This window comes from Typopeltis vanoorti, chromosome 10, assembly GCF_054136105.1.
Source record: "Typopeltis vanoorti isolate ZY-2024b chromosome 10, IOZ_Tvanoo_1.0, whole genome shotgun sequence".
Taxonomy (NCBI): domain Eukaryota; kingdom Metazoa; phylum Arthropoda; class Arachnida; order Uropygi; family Thelyphonidae; genus Typopeltis; species Typopeltis vanoorti.
In genome coordinates, this window is record NC_143558.1 from 56837435 (window position 1) to 56856581 (window position 19147).

At 34.4% G+C, this 19147-nt stretch overlaps 1 protein-coding gene across 2 annotated transcripts in view; it reads left to right on the top strand.

The window, feature by feature from the left end:
* The window catches only part of Pcmt (Protein-L-isoaspartate (D-aspartate) O-methyltransferase), a 111183-nt gene that overhangs the window by 57280 nt on the left and 34756 nt on the right, over positions 1 to 19147 (top strand). For both annotated transcript variants that reach the window (XM_090399716.1, XM_090399717.1), the window contains exons 4-5: positions 3093 to 3197; positions 12862 to 12982. In XM_090399716.1, coding sequence (XP_090255842.1) covers positions 3093 to 3197; positions 12862 to 12982 — 226 coding nt within the window. The remainder of the gene's footprint in view (positions 1 to 3092; positions 3198 to 12861; positions 12983 to 19147) is intronic.

Below are 19147 nucleotides of genomic sequence, written 5' to 3' on the forward strand. Positions count from 1 at the left end.
TTCCTACCTTGTCCAGCTTATGTACACATTATGGTGTCACCATAATAGAAACTTCAGCAATAGCACATTGAAATTTTGTGGTGTTAGGAATCTTAGTCTGACTGTTAATCATTGTTCAGTGATAGTTTGAAGAGATTTGAATACAAAATTATTGTTTGCATTTATCACTTATTACTGATATAAACAATTTAAAGAAAATCTTTTATTGTAATTGAACACTTATAAATATTCTATCCTCTCTTTCATATACAGTGGTACCTTGGATTGCGAGTAACTTGGTCTGCGAGTGTTTTGCAAGACGAGTAAAGATTTTTAATAAATTTTAACTTGATAAACGAGCGAGGTCTTGCAATATGAGTATTACCTATAAGCTTTGTCTGCTGAGCGTCACGTGATCATAAGCCATTCGGGATTGTGGGTAATCATCTCACATGCTCGGTCTCAGTTGGTATACCTCATTCGTATAGGCAACATTCGTGCTAGTGTTGTGACCACATGTGTGTGTGTAAAGCATTTTTTTTATTTTGTGTCCAAATGTAGTGACTGTTCTTTATTAACTGTACTACGACAATGGCCCCAATGAAGAAAAGGGTTGAAAAGGAAGGCGGTAAGAAGGAGATGATTACGGTGGAAGTTAAGAAGGAAATCATCGGGAAGCATGAACAAGGTATGCAAGTGGCCGCCATCAAAAGATTTTATAAGAAGACTGCGTCAACGATTTGCACAGTATTAAAGAAGAAAGAAGAACTAAGGGGGCTAGATGTAGCAAAAGGAGTCACGAGAGTATCAAAGCAATGGCCACGTATTCTGGAAGATGTAGAAAAGTTGCTTTTGGTGTGGATAAACGAGAAGCAACTAGCAGGTGATACTGTGAGAAGGCAAAGGCCTTGTACGCCAACCTCATAAGTAAACTGCCAGGTACATCTACAGAAAACGAAAAATTTTGTAGAAAAGCACCACTCAAGTAAGGCTGTGGCAGTGCGAGCGATGAATCTGTTTAACGACAATGCAATGTTATATTTCCTTGAAATCCTCAAAAGGAGGCAAAAGCAAGTGTCATTGGATAGGTTCCTTGTTAAAGTCACACAAAAAGAAAAAGAGCCAACAGATAGCAGTGATTCCGTTAGTGACAATGAAAGTCATCCTACCCAATACAATTACTGTAATATGTAATTGTAATGTAATTAATAAATTCGATTATTTTAATGTATACAGTATTACATTTAAATACATAATAAAAATATAAAAAGGTATACATATACTGTATAAGGTATACGAAGGTATATGCATTTTGTATTAATCATTTTTATATGAATATTTTTGAGTTTTGGAACGAATCATCTGAGTTTCCATTATTTCTTCTTATAGGGAAATTCGCTTTGATATACAAGTGCTTTGGATTACAAGCACGTTTCCGGAACGAATTATACTCGCAAACCAAGGTACCACTGTATTAGGCTCAGTTGCCTGTCACAGCCAAGTATTTTGTCTTCTTATAAATAAACCTGCTTATGATAGGATGGTTAATCTTGTCTACATTGTTTGCTTTATGCATAAATTAAATGTGTACTTCTAGCAAGTTGGCTTTGTTTTGTACAATGAAAAACCCAAGTTTCTGGGAGGAAAAGCCCTGCCACCTCTGTATGAAACTAGCTTATTCTCCTTCAGTTAAAAATCCTTGATAAAAGCTCTTTGTGTCCTAGAAAGAACAGAAACCCAGGTCTTTCCAACCAAAGGGCATTATCATTACTGACTGAGCTGTGAAGATTGTTCACTCGTAAATAAATATCTGTAACTAATTAACACATAAAACTTTACAAGTCATTCTTTTTAATGATGTAAGTTTCACTTATGTTAAACCTGAGATTTCTTTGTAATAAAACTATTGAATATTTAAAACGAAATCTCAGGTTTAACAGAAGTAAAACCTCTGTTTAACAGAAGTAAAACCTCTGTTGTTAACAATTTGTTGTGGATCACTTCATTAGAAAGACCCTGTACAAATCCTGTTGAGGACAGAGGAATTTTTTGTAGATTTTCAAGCATATCTAAGACCAGTCTAAGGTAGTGCATGTATTGAATCTTTCCTTTCAGAAACTTCTTTCTCATTTTTTATTAGAAATGCTAATCAAAAATGATGTGTGTGCGCATTCACACACATACACAAAAAAAAAAAAAAAATTAATGTGTAGATTTTATAAAATTATAGACAGAAAATAAACTAAAAATAAACTGAAATAAACTATTGTCTCAATAATTTAGCAGTTATCTGTTCTGGGATATTCTGGTGAAGATACTACACAGAAATGAATGGAAAAGTGTAATATTCTCTTTGTAATGTGTGGCTTTCCATTAATTATTAACAGGACTGACTTGTGAATTTTGCCTACACGAATCAAGTACTGCTGAAGTCAAGTTACACATTATAAAATTCTGAGGAAATTGCTGCCAAAACTCATCCATTGTAGTTAATCAGCTGGCATTGTTTTGCTCCTGTTGCATATAGAAACAATGCAATTCCTGCTCATGCATGAGATGCCAAAAATCCATATGACTATCTTTTGTAGCATGTACAGTAGCTAATGTGTGAGTGCAAGTTGACAGTTGGTTCTTGATGATTTGCAATACCACTGCTCCATTCCTGGCATTCATGTGTTTCCTGGGAATCTATGTCGTGCACAACTCCATTTCAACATGCCAGCTTCTTGAAGCTGCTGGTTGTCCCAAAATGGTGTAATGGTGTTGTTGTCATGAAGAAAAATATTCAACAACAATCAGTGAGAAATGTTTCGTTGATGTCATTGAGTTGCTTTTTTTTTATTTTTTTATTTTATTTTTTTGCTGCTCCTAATATGTTCATATCTCTTAGCTGAGCGTCACTGTTAGGCCAGTGTATACTCATAGTTGTGTCTTTGTATGTAGAGCAAGTGTTCTTACAAGGAAGCCATGCGACAAAAGTTTGCAATGTTTTTTTATTTGGTGAGGAGAGTTCACTTCCAAAATTTGTTGAATTTTGTCACACCTTGTGATTATGTGTGTGTGTACAAACAACTACATAAACAAATATATTTATGTGTATATGTTTTTTGCAGCATGCACATGCTTTAGAACTTTTGAAAGATCATCTTTATGAAGGAGCGAAAGCCTTAGATGTTGGTTCAGGTAGTGGTTATCTTACTGCATGTATGGCTCTTATGGTATGTACCCTGAAGTTTTTGATACGTTTTTTTAATCATGTCATTTATATATATTAAAACTGATCTGTGTCACCTACAATAAATGATATATAAATCTTGGTCTTCTCAGGAATGAAGCAAATAGATTGTTCAGGAATCAGAAATTTGAAGTGGGGAGGTGTAATGATAGTATGCACCTCTCCACTGCTTACTGGAGATTGCAATTTTAATAACTAATGAATGTTATGGCCCATTTGTTTGATATTATTTTTAATAAAGAATAATTGTTGAGCCTTTCAGTTATTAAATAAAATTAAGAAAATAGTTTGGATATAATAAAGTGCACAGACCTAAGAAAATGATCTTTAATCCCTGCATACACATGGCATCAGTGTGTCATAGATTCTGCAGTCCCTTGTGTATTGGGATTGATATGGTTAAAAATAAAGTATAAAGACTTTAAAAAAAATCCGTTTTTATTACTGTCTGTCTGTCTTCAATGAAGATGCCACCATATGTGCAAATAATTTTCAATTTCCATTTTTGAACTTCTTATGTTACTCTACTCAAAATTTTCTTTTCATTAAAGACGATCATTGTTGATATTTGTTTAGTGTTAAAGGCTGTGTCCAATCCTTCTTTTCAACGTTCTTTATCCCATATAAATCAAAATTTTAGTTCTTATTGAGATGGTTCTCACCTGTTGTTTTTCATTCTTATCAATTGTGTTAATATGGTAGTTTTGGAAAGATCTAGATTCAAATCCTGTAAAGGACAATAAAGAACATCATAGGTGAATTTGGGTTAGCCATTCTGATATAAAAGTAGCAGGCTTTTCATTCTGCAAAAAATAAACCAGCCAGGGAATATATGTAATAGACAGACATAAATGAGCCACATAAGCTGAACTTATCAACTCCATGTTCTGTAAATTTCTAAATTTTTGTATACACGAGCACGTGATTAGTGCTTTACTTTTCAGAAATCAAATGACTAATCTATGTCTTAAATAATTCAGTATATAACATTTGCTTGCTCATATATTTCAAGCTAAACTTAATATATATGAAATTTTAAAGAATGTTTATAACATCAGTTTTTTTTTCTGTTTTATTTCGTGGAGTTTGGTCAGTTTGGCTTCTGAGATGCACAAATACTACCCAGCCTTAACTAAACTTTTCACTATTAATTCCACATTATCGAAATATGTGGAATTCAAATAGTTTTCTTTTAGTTCTTTGAGGTTGTTCCAATAGCTTAATTTGTTTGTCCTAGTTCTCAAACATTTTGTTGGAATGGTCTTGTTTAACCAGATGATTATTCTATTCGTTATAATATGTTGTGCACACTATTACAATGCACGTCTAGTTTTAGCTGATACAGAATTCAGTTTGGTCAGAAAATTTGGAGTATCCTTGTTCATTCACTATCCAGCTTAATATCCACCAGTTCTCACCTTCTTGGGCTGCATCATGGGAAGGTGAGAATTTAACCCAGATGAATTGGATTCTCAGATGAATTATAGATTGTGTAAGGTCTCTTCTCAATTATCTACTCTTAACTACTAAAAGATCTGTTATTTAGTCTTCAGTGCTTTATTATTAAGAAAAGGATGCTTTACAATGGATGCAGCTCTCTGTTTAAAACTACTTATAGAAAAAAGAAGAGAATTTAATTTGGAAACTCATCTTTTGTTTATAGATTACAAAAAAGCATTCAACAAAGTAAAAAGATATATACTGTTTGATATATTACAAAGAATAAATATACCTAATATTTTACTACATGCAGGTGGACCAAACTCTCATCACTCCTTGTCTCAGTATCTCCCATAATGCAAAGCACATCTCCTTGTGGACATATATAATGCTCTGCATAAAGGGAAGGGTCACTACCCAGTTTTTTTTTTTTTTTGCTTATACTTGGGTAAAGGATTAAACTAAATTTATCATAGTCTAACCAAGTGGAGAATAAACTTCCAACATCTTTCTCTAAATCCAGAGTAAATGAATAATAGGTGGTCCATCTTTTGGCAACTCGTATAAGTAAATATGACCTCTCCATTGCTACTGCCTTAGTATCACCACTTCCGGGTCTGTCTCCCACTGACAAGACCTCAATAAAGGTCGAAACCAGTCTGGGTAGTGACCCTTCCCTTAATGCAGAGCATTATACATGTCTGCAAGGAGATGTGCTTTGCACTATGGGAGATACTGAGACAAGGAATGATGAGAGCTTGGTCCACATTTACTGTGAGTTTCCTCAGTCCTGAAGATACTTTAGGCGCAAAATTTTTTTTTTTTTTTGCTTACACTTGGGTAAAGGATTAAACTAAATTTATTACAATATTTACATTAATGAAATATTAATACAGTGGAACACCTTAAACAATTACCATCATCAAATTCCTGACATGTACCCTCAAGGGGTGTATAGGATATGATAGTACTACATGAAAAATTGACATCATTATTAACTTCCTATCTACAATTTTCCTCCAAATCAGTCTATTACTTGTCAAAACTCCAATATTATCATTATCAGATCTTATATTTCTATCATCTCAGGCACATTGTACCGTATCAATCCACCTACATCTTGGTCTTCCTCTAGGTCGTTTTCCTGCCAACCTGGCAGAGAACACTTGTTTTGCTAATCTTTTCTCACCCATTCTGTTTAAGTGACCATACCACCTGAGATTAGCTCTGCTAACGCATTCCTGGATGCTGACAATGTCAAGTTCTTTCCTAATATCCTCATTTTTAATATGATATTGCCATTGATGCCATCTGTTCACACCTCTAATCTTTCTCAGGACTCTCATATCTGCGGTTTCTAGTTTGGCAAGTGTTTTACTTCTGACCCAGCTCTCAGATCCATAAGTTAAAACTGGTTTGAACACTGTCATGTATATACAGCTAATTTAGTGTTCTGACTAATTTCTCTCTTATTCCATATGAATTTATTCAATTGACTTCCTACCTTAAGAGCTTTGTTGATTCTGCTGTCTATTTCCATATTTAATTTACTATTTTCAGTAAAAATCGTGCCTAAGTAGCTGAAATGTTTTACTTGTTCCACAGGTTCCCCATTCACAACACAGTTGACATTTTCAACAATTCTACCTATTTTCATTGTCTTTATCTTTTTAATGCTGGCCTTCATACCATATCTATTACAACAGTTATTCAATTTAGTCAGGGAATCTTGCAAATTTGTAGCGGATTTATTTAGAAGTATAACATCGTCCACATAAAGCAAAGAGCTGACATTAACATTCCAATTCTGATATCATGTTTAATACCACTTTCCTTCATAATGTGATCCATATAGATAATCTAACAGAGGGATAATGTACATCCTTGTCTCACACCAGATTTGACATTAAATCATCTCCGTGTACTTCCTTCAATTCTAACTGCTGACTTACAACTCAAATAAAGACTAAGTATTGCTTGATATAATGCCCCATTGACATCATATAATTGTAGCATATTGAATAGCTTCTCTCTTGGCACCTTGTCGTATGCCTTTTCCAGATCTACAAAACTTAAATACAGATCTTTGTTATATTCCCATGCTTTCTCAACTGTTTGTCATAAAGTGAAGATCTGATCCTGACAGCCTCTATTTTGCCTGAATCCAGCTTGTTCTTCACCAAGTTTTTCTTCCACAATTCTTCTCAACTATTTCTCAAGTATACTTGCATAAATCTTGCCAGGAACACTTGGTAGGGAAATACCTCTGTAATTCTCACATTCAGTTTTATTTCTCTTTTTATATATGGGTACTATTAGAGCCCTACTCCCATCATCGGGAATTCGTCCCTCTGTCCATGCTTTCTGAACTATGCAGTGCAGCCACTGTAAGACTTTTATACCACCATACTTCAGTATTTCTAGTTGAATATCATCTACTTCTGTTGCCTTTCCACATTTCAAGCCTTTGATAGCGTTTTCTACTTCAAGTATGGATATGTATCCCTGACTGTACGCGTGTTGAGTGTTTTTTACCACTGTGCTCTCACTGCTTGTTTCATTTAGCAATTTTTTGAAGTAATTACTCCATACATCAAGGATATCTTTTTCTCCTGTTTTCATGTCACCTTTATCATCTCTAACTCCTTTTGCAGCACTCTTTCCTCCATTTCTAGGCTTCTTCAACAACCTCCAGAATATCTTACCACCTTGAACAATCAAGGTATAGAAATTTCCCTGAATAACAAAATAAATACTGTTATTTGCAGATGATCAGGTAATAATATCAGATAAGGAAGACAGTTTACAGAGAGCAATATATAATTTAAACATTATAATAGAACAGTTTGGAATGAAAATTCCCATAGATAAAACTAAAACAATGGCATTTTGTGGACAAACTCCAGTTAGAAGCAAAATAGTTATTAATAATAAAATAATAGACCAGATAAATACTTTCAGTTATCTTGGATGTGAAATATCATATGAAGGAGAAAAAGACATAAAATTAAAAACTTCAAAATTTTTACAGATTATAAGCCTGATAAATAGAACACTCAATCCAAATATAGTACAAAAAGAAACACGCTTGAAAATATACAATACTTTAGCAGTGCCCACATTATTATATGGCAGTGAAATTTGGGCAATAAACAAACAAGATGAACAAAGAATAAAAACAAGTGAAATGAGATTTATGAGAAGAACTGCAAAATACACATTATTAGATCAAAAAAGGAATGAAGACATTTTAAAAGAACTAAAAACAAAATGAATAGAAGAAAAACTAAACAATTATAAACAAAAATGGATTGAACATGTAAACCGAATGGCCAACACCCGACATCCTAAACAAATACTAAAATATAAGCCAATTGGAAAGAGAAGGCAGGGTAGATCTCAAAAAAGGATATTGGATGGATAATGAGACCGGAACAGACCAGTATGGTCTATACCTGTAATTAGTGTTATGATGATGATGCTTTATTATTATTAGTTATACAGTTAGCTCTCATTATAGCAGACATTTATAACAAACGCATTCACTCTGAGTGAATGCGTTTGTTATAATGATGTTAGTCAGGACTTTGTTGATCATTGACAAATGATCAACAAAGTCCTTACTAAAGTCCCATAAATGATATTCTAACCATTCCTGTGGTCTCCTAGCTTGCTATAATGAAAGTTCACTATGATGAGTAATTTTTAATAAAATTATTGTACATCATATTTTGACCTTTGAATTAATTATTTCAGTACAATACTAAAGTCTATTTTTTGTATGGAGAAATTATTTTCCTGTGTTATACAATAGATATATATACCAGAAGTATTCATTTACTAATATATATATATATATATATATATATATATATATATATATATATATATATATATATCAGAGTTGTTGTGGTTGTAGCCCCAGCTATATACATGCCACCATCTATTTGGCGTGTATATAGCTGTCTTGTGTGTTCACGGGGCCGATTTGCTTGCTTGCAGGATGAAAAACCTCAAATAAACTGGCAGAAAAAAACCCTGCTGTCCATGCCCAAGACCAAGTAACTTGGATATGGCTGAGGAAGATCCTTAAGCCACTCACGTCATCAACAGGAATCGAACCTAGGAACCTTCTTTCCCCAGGCATATGGTTGTGAAGCATATAGCCACTAGGCTAACTGCACAGACATATACCAGAGTATCAAATTATTTTGCTGGAGTTGGAAAATTTTATGTACCGTAGTCTCCCCTTATCCGTGGATCACTTTCTGCAGTTTCAGTTATCCACAGTCAACCCCAGTCCAAAAGTATTAAATGGAAAATTCCAGAAATAAACAATTCATAAGTTTTAAATTGCACGCTGTTCTGAGTAGTTCTCAGTTATCAGATTGATTGTTGTGGTATCGCAGTGCTTGTGTTTAAGCAACCATTATTTTATTTAATAATGTCCCAAAATTGCAAGAGTAGTGATGCTGTCAGTTCAGATATGCCAAAGAGAAGCTGTAAAGTGCTTCCTTTTAAGTGAAAAGGTAAAAGTTTTCTTCATTAAATAATAATAATAATTTAAAAAAAAATGTGCTGAGGTTGCTAAGATTCCATTCACATTCAGATAACTTTTATTACAGTATGTTCTTATAATTGTTCTATTTTATTATTAGTTATTGTTGTTAATCTCTTACTGTGTCTAATTTATAAATTAAACTTTATCATAGGTATGGGTGTGTATGTATAGGGTTTGGTGCTATTTGTGGGGAGATCTTGGAGACTTCATCTGAAGGTGGATTTTTCTCCCTGTAGAATATACAAGCTATCCAGAGAAGACATGCATTGACAATATATCATTCTAATGAGATAGGATCAATTGTCCTTTACAAAATTAGGTTTAAAAAAATAAAAACAAGCTACTACCATTGAATAAGATACTATGGAATATTGGCTGACTATTCTCTGTAGCTTCTAACAGTCTTATTAAATGGGTTGCAAACTATTAAAGCAAAATAGAGATTAACTTAACATTTCAATATGCTGCATTTATTGCATCCAATTACAAAGAATTTCATCGGTGGTTATTTGATTTTTACCTTTTTATAGTTCATTGTTATTTGTATACATGTTAACTATAGTTTCCATTTTGAAAATTTGGATTTTATTGACATATTATTTTCTATATGTAAAAATAAGAATTAGGAATTTTTTTCAATAATAAAATACTGCAAGTTGGCATAATGAAAGAATTATAAAAATGGAGGAAAACTCACATAAAAAACTTTAGTAACATAGAAGTTTCACCTAAGTATCATAGGCATTATTGGTACAAGATCACAGAACGGTAATTATTATTTATATTCCATGGAGTCAAAACACATCACTGAAGACCCGCAATTCTAAGTAGCTAATGTAAGATAACTAAAAAGGGTCAATAATTCCTAACTTATTATTTAAAGGAAAAAAGATTTAAACGTACTATCTCCCAAATAAACAGTGGATAGACGTAGACCATCGGATATGTTTAAGACAGAACAGTGAGGTAAAGTTTTACATGTTTTTTGATAAAGATGTTCTTTGAGGAAAGATTTTTATGAAGGACTTTTCTTGTTCCAATGAACTCTATGTTTAGTGTCATGCTCCTCAAGTCCAGGCTCATGCTATTTAATACATTGTCTAGCCATAAATACTGTTACAACTTGAACAGTGCATAAACCTTTAATCTATCAGTAAATCATTTCCAGCTTTCAGTACATACAAACCACATGTATAATGTGCATATAGCAGCACTCAATGTTTGAAATGCCCCCTTTTATCTTCACACATGCCTGAAATCTGTGAGGCCTCTGCTGCATAAGTTGTGGTGTTAGGAAGTGTCCAGTAGAATGATGATAGGCTCTCACTCACCCAGATCATCAGTTAGTACATGTGACATCATTCTCTGCAAAATGTTCATTTCGTGACATCACTTTCTGTGCTCTTACAGGATTATGGTGGAGGCGCACCGTTGCCGCTCTCACAAGCTATTGCATCCTAATACAGCATAGTTATGTTCACAGCAACATGTTCCTTGGCAGTCAGATATCATTATCTTCTGTATCATTATAGTGGTTAAGAGTGATACATAAACATCCTACTGATCCCCAAGTGTTTTTAGTGTGTTGAAAATAACAGTTGGCTGCATTCTAACCTTGTGAAACGTTGTTGCAGCTACACAGTTATCATAATCTTCCCACTGCATGCTAATCCATACAGGTAGACAACTCTCTCTCGCTAATGATAAGCACACAGATGTTGGCTATGCACAGTGCACTAATGGAACCGGGCTCGTGCAGTTCTGTTGGCAGCACAGGCAGGGGGGGGGGGTATGTGCAGAAGTTGTAACTTTATTTATAGCAAGAATGCATATAACTTGTGTTCTTCTAGACGAATAAAAGCATATCTTCCTGTTTGTCTGAAATAAGATAACCCACAAGAGTAAGGAATCTGGTAGATGCTTGGATAACTTGAGAGGTGGAAGCTTGTCCTTAGATGAAGCAGGAAAGGTGGAAATTTTTTCTGATGGGGCAAAGTATTCCTTTATCTGACACTATTGAGTTACTTCAAGAAGAATTTCCTTCAGATATTGTTAAACTATTTGATTTTGTAATACATTCTGGTTATTTTTCCTTTAAAAATTTATATCAACAAATCAAAGGAACAGCCATGGACAATCATATTTCTCGTGGAACTTCAACTCCTTCAGATATTGTTAAACTATTTGATTTTGTAATACATTCTGCTTATTTTTCCTTTAAAAAATTATATCAACAAATCAAAGGAACAGCCATGGACAATCATATTTCTCATGGAACTTCAAATTCAACTTCTTCGTGGAACACTTTGAACAACGTATTTTTGATAACATTTCATCTAGACCTATACACTGGTACAAATATGTGGATGATATTTCTGCAATTTGGAATCGATCTTCATCTGAGGTACAGCATTTCTAAATTAAATACACGTCAACTCAGAATCCAATTCACTTAAGAAGAAGTAAATAGACAATTAGCCTTTTTAGATCTTCTAATTCTTTGTCAACCACATAGCCTATATTTTTCAGTTTTTTGGAAGAAGACTCATACAGGCCGTTATACCCACACTGAATCTCATCACCATCTTAGTCAGAAGGCTGGAACTATTAAGACTTTAGCACATCATCTCCATTCTTTATTTTCTTCAGATGAACTTTAACACAAGGAATTACAACATTTTAATTCTACCTTTTTATCCAATGGTTTTAAGGATTCTTTCATCAAAAAAGCTTTTAATAGTTATAGCATCTACTTCTTCAAATACAGAATTCACTCGAATTCCTATTCCTTATGTATATGACATTAGTGAACATTTAGTGAAAGTTTTGCAACCACTGAATAATTTTGTTGCATTTCACCCTATCAGAAAAATCTTCACCTTTCTTGCTTCCGCCTCTCATTTATCCAGGCATCTATCAGATTCCTTGCTCTTGTGGGTTATCTTATTTCAGAAGTTCTTCTAGACAAATAAAGGCAGAACTTTATTTGTCTAGAAGAACACAAGTTACATTAAACACCATGAACCTGTGAACAGTCTGAACTTGTGGAGCATGCTATCGACACTAAACATAGTTCATTATAACAAGATAAGAGTCCTTCATAAAAGTTGTTTCTTCATAGAATGTCCTTATAAAGAAATGCGTGAAACTTTACTTCATTGTCCTAACTTAAACAGATCCGGTGGTCTATATCTATCCCCTTTGCAGGAGATAGTACTTTTTAAAACTACTAATCTTTCCTAACTTTATTTTTGTCTATATATATATATATATTTTTTTAAATAAGTTAGGTAATTGACCTTTTTTTAATTATCTTACATTAGCTACTCGGGTGATGCTTTTTAGGATTGTCAGCTATTAATTGCCATTTTGTGATCTTGTACTTACGATGCCTTTGATACTTTTACATTGATGAAGTTTTTTACATAAGTTTTCCTCCATTTTTATAATTCTTTTCAAGAATTAAGGAAGAAGCAATATATTTAAATTTTTATTTCACACCAATTTATATCAGTAAATATGATTTTTGTAGATATGTACAAATTATAGTCATGTACAGAACGAAGACAAGTTTTATTATTAAAATATAATTATTATTGAAATATAATTATTTTGTGAGTGGCATTATTGTGCATTTTGATTTCAGGTAGGTGATAAAGGAAAAGCTATAGGAATCGATCACATTGAAGAACTAGTCAATATGTCAATTGAGAATATCAAGAAAGATCAACCCGGTTTGATGGATTCTGGAAAAATAAAGGTGATCGGTAAGTGTTTCAACATGTTGCTATTCTGTACGGTGTTGCAATTGGACCTTCTAAATCACTCTTTTAAATATGTTGGTTGGAATGATTGAGTGGCGCAACCATTCGACTGTTTTCGGATCCACCATGATGTGGATGGGTGTTAGATGATTTTTGTTGCCTGATGTTAAGACTACCAGCTTCTTATTGAAAGTGTAAAGATGCTTGAAGAATAAAGATAAGGACTAGTGAGGTTCAAGAAACATATTAGTAAACTAAGCAGATTTAAAATGAAGTGTGTGAATCCTTAATGAAACTGATTGAGGAAACCAAAATTTTAAAAATGAAATCAACTGATAACTTTTTTCTGTTTAACTCTACTAGTTAGATTTTTTTTTTTTTTTTCCACAGTATTTCCTTATACCACATTATAATACTTCATAATTGGGATATGAGGAGATACACTATTTTTATTTGGGTATCACTATAGTCCTAAGAATGGAATCATTATGTGGGAGACTGTAGGTCCTCACAGTGCATCTTTGCTTAAACTCATTCACTGATAGTATATGCTCCAGTCATTCTGGAAGTCCATTTTACGTGTTCTCCAACTCTCCAAACAAAATTGGTCCTCAGATCCTTTCTAACCGCTCTCTCAATTTTAGAGAGAACCTGTTCTGTCACTGCTTTGTATTGAAAAATTTCTTCTGCATTCCTCCTACCCAATCCCTTTAGTTATGTTTATATTATATCCTTATTTTCTGACTTTCAAGCACATTTTGCAATCTGATTATGAATCCTCTCACCACTTCATCTCCTTAGAACTCAAATGATCTAATTTGAGCATAGTAGTCCAGATGTGATTGTATGAAGTCCTCATAAAAAGGAACAATATCATTCTCTATTCATCAGTGTGTTTAGCATATCAGCAGACGGTTAGTTGCTACTCTTCAGATCATTAATATATAAATTAAATAGCAGCAGTCAAGTCACGAGCCTTATAGGATATTACAAATCATCTAGATCTGAGCTTCTTAAACTGTGGGTCATGACTCCAAATGGGGTCACATAACTGAATGTGGGGGTCGTGAAAAATTTGGCAACAGTAAATGGTTTCTGAACGCGCAACAACCAAAAATTAATTCAAAATCAAATGCGTAATGCATCCGAGATGTTTCTGGCAGCGCTTGCCCGTGTTGCATCGCGCTACTTCACTGCAGCTTTGGTTCTAAACACGCAACGTGCACTATGCACTGCGCATGCCGTTGTGCCATGCAATGCCAACGAACACTGTCAGAAACACCTCGGCTCACATTTGAGACTATTGTATTGTAATTCTTTATGTAAATGGTAAAATTATATGTATACCAAAGAATTGTTATAAAATAAATTTCTTTATGATTTATTATCAGCAAATGTTTGATTTGTATACTATTTTATATACCCATATACCTATAATATATATAATAAAAACTCTGGAGAAAGGGTTCAGTTGTGTCACCAACTAAAACACAATCAAGATGTACTCTTAAGACATGGCTCAAGAAATTCAAGTGGTTGTGCTATAAAGGTGAAGTGATGTCACATTCGGTAATGTATAAAAAATATCCTGGGACTACTGAAAGAGAGAGCAAAAAGGTTTCATTTTGGCAATGCAAAATTATTCAAATTAAGTGGATATTGAATCCAACATTATTTCATAGCCGAATAAAGAAACTATAAGAGTTTCATGCTGCAACTTTTATCGTAAAGTACAAGTTCTGTATCACTTCATACTGAGTATTCTTGGTCTAGCTCCCACTGACAAGACCTCAAACAAGGTCGAAACCGGTCTGGGTAGTGACCTCCCCCATAATGTATAACATCATACATCTCCTAGGAGATATGTTTTACATTATGGGAAAATACTAAGGACAGTGATCGGAGCTTGCTCCACCTTCACTACGAGTTGCCCGTCATGAAAGGTTGGCATACGCTTGTATCTGCTGAAACTTTCATAGTCTCTATATTCGGCTATGAAATAATGTTGGATTCAATATCCACTTAATTTAAAAATATCCTGGGACTTCTGATAGAAAGTTTAGATTATCCCGAGGCTTTTGAGGGCCTTTCAAATTGGAGACATTTAGGTTTCATGAAACATCCAATTCTCACAAAATATGCTATAATATAAACTTAGTCCTGAAATTGTCTGTAAAATCTCTAGCTGGTTTCCAAAGCAAGATGGATTCAAAAGTGATTGAAAACATGTGGTGCCTTTTTAATACAGGCTGTTATAAAGCTAAATTCAATAAACCATTTACTGACTTAAAATACTTCATTGATGCCCAGTAATAGGAGAGTACAAAAATTATGTGAAATGTAAAGCATTTTTGTCATTTGCTGCTGTCATTAAAGAAAAATTAGTTAAGGAAATCAGACTTCAGTAGTGAGTCTTATTCTAGATACTTTTGCAGATATTTCAAATGAGGAAACTCATTCATTATATGAGATGCATATATAAGAAATCAGAAGTATTTGTTTACATAATTCCTCTTCAGTGCTTAAGGGTCAAAGCTGTATAACTGAGAGGAGACCTCCACATTGCCTTCAAAGGAATGCGGAGAACCGACCAGGGCTTCTGACCTAATGTCCAGTCTTCACCTTCTCGGGGTGCACCCTGTTAGGTATCTACCTGGATACTGAACGGACGAGGATGGACTGGCAATTTGGGATTTAGCCAACCAAATTGTATTCTTATTGGCTGAAACCAAAATTTCAAATGATGGTACAACATGGCAGATTTTCATGCTGGATGGGGTGTCGCTCGTTTAAACAAGGCCCCTGCTGTTTTTGCCAGGGAACCAGGGCAAACAGTGAAAAGTCAGCTACTGGAACAAATCCTAAAACTTACCCCAACTCAACATCACCAGAGTTCAAGATCAGTACTATCAACATAAGAAGCCTGAATGGCAAAGAAATGGAGCTAGCTCAGGAATTGGATAAATACCAGATCGACATAATAGAGGTGACTGAAAAAAAAAAAGACAAAAACTGGTGAGATCTTTCTGAGCAATAAATACAAAATGTTATATTCAGGCAATGACAATCAAGGAAAAGGAGGAGTAGCCATAGTATTCAACATTAAATATGAGGCTAATTTTCTTGAATGGCAGGCAGTCTCAAGTAGAGTGATGTGGGCAAATATGAGAATGGGGAATGGAACTGGTCAATGAAACTTTATTTGTGCCTATGGTCCCACAGAAGGTTTTACTAAGGTAGAAATGGATGAATTTTTTGAGGCTTTAGAGAAAGCAACTGACATAATGAAACAGGAAAAGTTGGTCCTTGTTGAGGATCTAAATAGCAGAGTAGGAAATGATTGTCAGACACAAAAGTATTTTGGTAAAATTTGGAGAAAAGAGCAAAGCTAATAATAATGGCAAGTACACAATAATGGCAAGATCACAATGTTCCAACATAAAAATGTGCACAAATTCACATGGAGAGAAGAGGCAAGGAATAAGTAAAGTCTCATTGACTATGTTATTGTTGATAGTGATGTTTTCCCACTGGTGCATGACACCAGAGTGTACAGAGGATTTGAAATTGGAAGTGATCACCATTTAGTCTTGAGTAGGATAAAACTGAATTTAATATTGAAAAGAAGAATATGTAAGAAAGTTTTAAAACGAATAAAAGTTGAGCAGCTCTCAGATGTGAACTGTAGGCTAAAATACACAAAGTATTATTCAAGAAAAAATGAGTGTGAGAGCAGGAACCAAACTTTGGAGATTCAGTGGCAAATCCTGAAGAAAACATTGATTGATTCTGCCAGAGAGGCATGTGATGAGGTTGTGTGCAAGGATAGAAAAAATCAGAACACCATGGTGGACACAGGAAGTTAAAGAGGCAGTGAAGGAAAAGAAGAAAACATATCAAAAGATCCTGGCAAATAAGTCAGCTTGTGCTCTTAGAGAATACAGAGACAAATGTAAGAAAGCTAAACACTGTGTAAAACTGGCTAAACAAAAGTCATCGGAGGACTTTGGCAAGAATATAGAAAATAAATATCAAGCAGGTGGCAAGATATTCCTGAGGTTGTTGAAGAAGCTCAGAAATGGAGGAAAGAGTGCTGTAAAAGGAATTAGAGATAAAGGTGACATGAAAACATGAGAAAAAGATATCCTTGAAGTATGGAGTAATTACTTTGAAAAACTGTTAAGTGAAACAAGTAGTGATGACAGCGCAGTGGTAAAAAAACACTGACCAGGCATGCAGTCAGGAATACATATCCATACTTGAAGTAGATAAAGCTTTCAAAAGCCTGAAATGTGAAAAGGCAGCAGGAGTGGATGATATTCGACCAGAAATGCTCAGGTATGGAGGTATAAAAGTTGTACAGTGGCTGCACTGCATAGTTCAGAAGGCCTGGACAGAGGGACAAATTCCAGATGATTGAAGTAGAGATCTCATAGTACCCATATATAAAAAGGGAAATAAAACTGAATATGAGAATTGCAGAGGCATTTCATTACTAAGTTCCTGGTAAGATGTAAGATATATACAAGTATACTTGAGAAATGGTTGAGAAGGATTGTGGAAGAGAAGCTTGGTGAAGCACAAGCTGGATTCAGGCCAAATAGAGGCTGTCAGGATCAGATTTTCACTTTCGACAGATAGTTGAGAAAGCATGGGAATATAACAGAGATCTGTATTTAAGTTTTGTAGATCTGGAAAAGGCATATGACAAGCTGGATTTAGCTGGATGCCAAACCAATCTATAGCTATAGATTGATTTGGCAGAAAAATCAAAGCTATATTGCCGGATCTTATATTTATATATCTATCTTCTAAGGCACTTTTTGCGTTATCAATCCACCTATATCTTGGTCTTCCTCTGGTTCTTTTTCCTGCCAACCTGACAGAGAACACTTCTTTGGCTAATCTTTCCTTACCCATTCTGTTTAAGTGACCATATCACCTGAGATTAACTCTGCTAACGCATTCCTGGTTGCTGATGATGTCAAGTTCTTCCTAATATCCTTGTTTTTAATATGATATTGCCATTGATGCCATCTGTTCATGCCCCTAATCTTTCTCAGGACTCTCATATCTGCGGTCTCTAGTCTTTGGTCAAGTGTTTTACTTCTGACCCAGCACTCAGATCCATAAGTTAAAATTGGTGGTTTGAACACTGTCTTGTATACACAGCTAATTTAGTGTTTTCACTAATTTCTCTCTCATTCCATATAAATTTATTCAGTTGACTTCCTACCATACCAGCTTTGTTGATTCTGTTGAATCTATGTCCATATTTAATTTACCATGTTCACTAAAAATCATGCCTAATTAGCTGAAATGGTTTACTTGTTCTATAGTTTTTTCATTCATAATGCAGCTGATATTTTCAATGCTTCTGCCTATTTTCTTTATCTTTGTTTTGTTATTGCTGACCTTCATACCATATCTATCATAACAGTTATTCAATTTAGTCAGGGAATCTTGCAGGCTTGTAGCAGATTTATTTAGAAGTATAACATCATCCGCATAAAGCAAGGAGCTGACATTAACATTCCAATTCTGATATCATGTTTAATACCACTTTCCTTCATAATGTGATCCATATAAATAATGAATAACAGAGGGGATAATGTACATCCTTGTCTCACACCAGATTTAACATTAAACCATCTTCCTGTACTTCCTTTATTTCTAACTGCCGACTTACAACTCAAATACAGACTAAGTATTGCTTGATATAATGCCCCATTGACACCATATAACTGTAGCGTATTGATAGCTTCTCTCTTGGCACCTTGTCATATGCCTTTTCCAGATCGACAAAACTTAAATTCAGATCTTTGTTATATTCCCATGCTTTCTCAGCTATTTGTCGTAAAGTGAAGATCTGATCCTGACAGCCTCTATTTGACCTGAATCCAGCTTGTTCTTCACCAAGCTTTTCTTCCACAATTCTTCTCAACCGTTTTTCAAGTATACTTGCATAGATCTTGCCAGGAACACTCAGTAGGGAAATACCTCTGTAATTCTCACATTCAGTTTTATTTCCCTTTTTATATATGGGTACAATTAGAGCTCTACTCCAATCATCAGGGATTCGTCCTTCTGTCCAGGCATTCTGAACTATGCAGTGCAGCCACTGTGAGACTTTTATACCACCGTACTTCAGCATTTCTGGTCGAATAT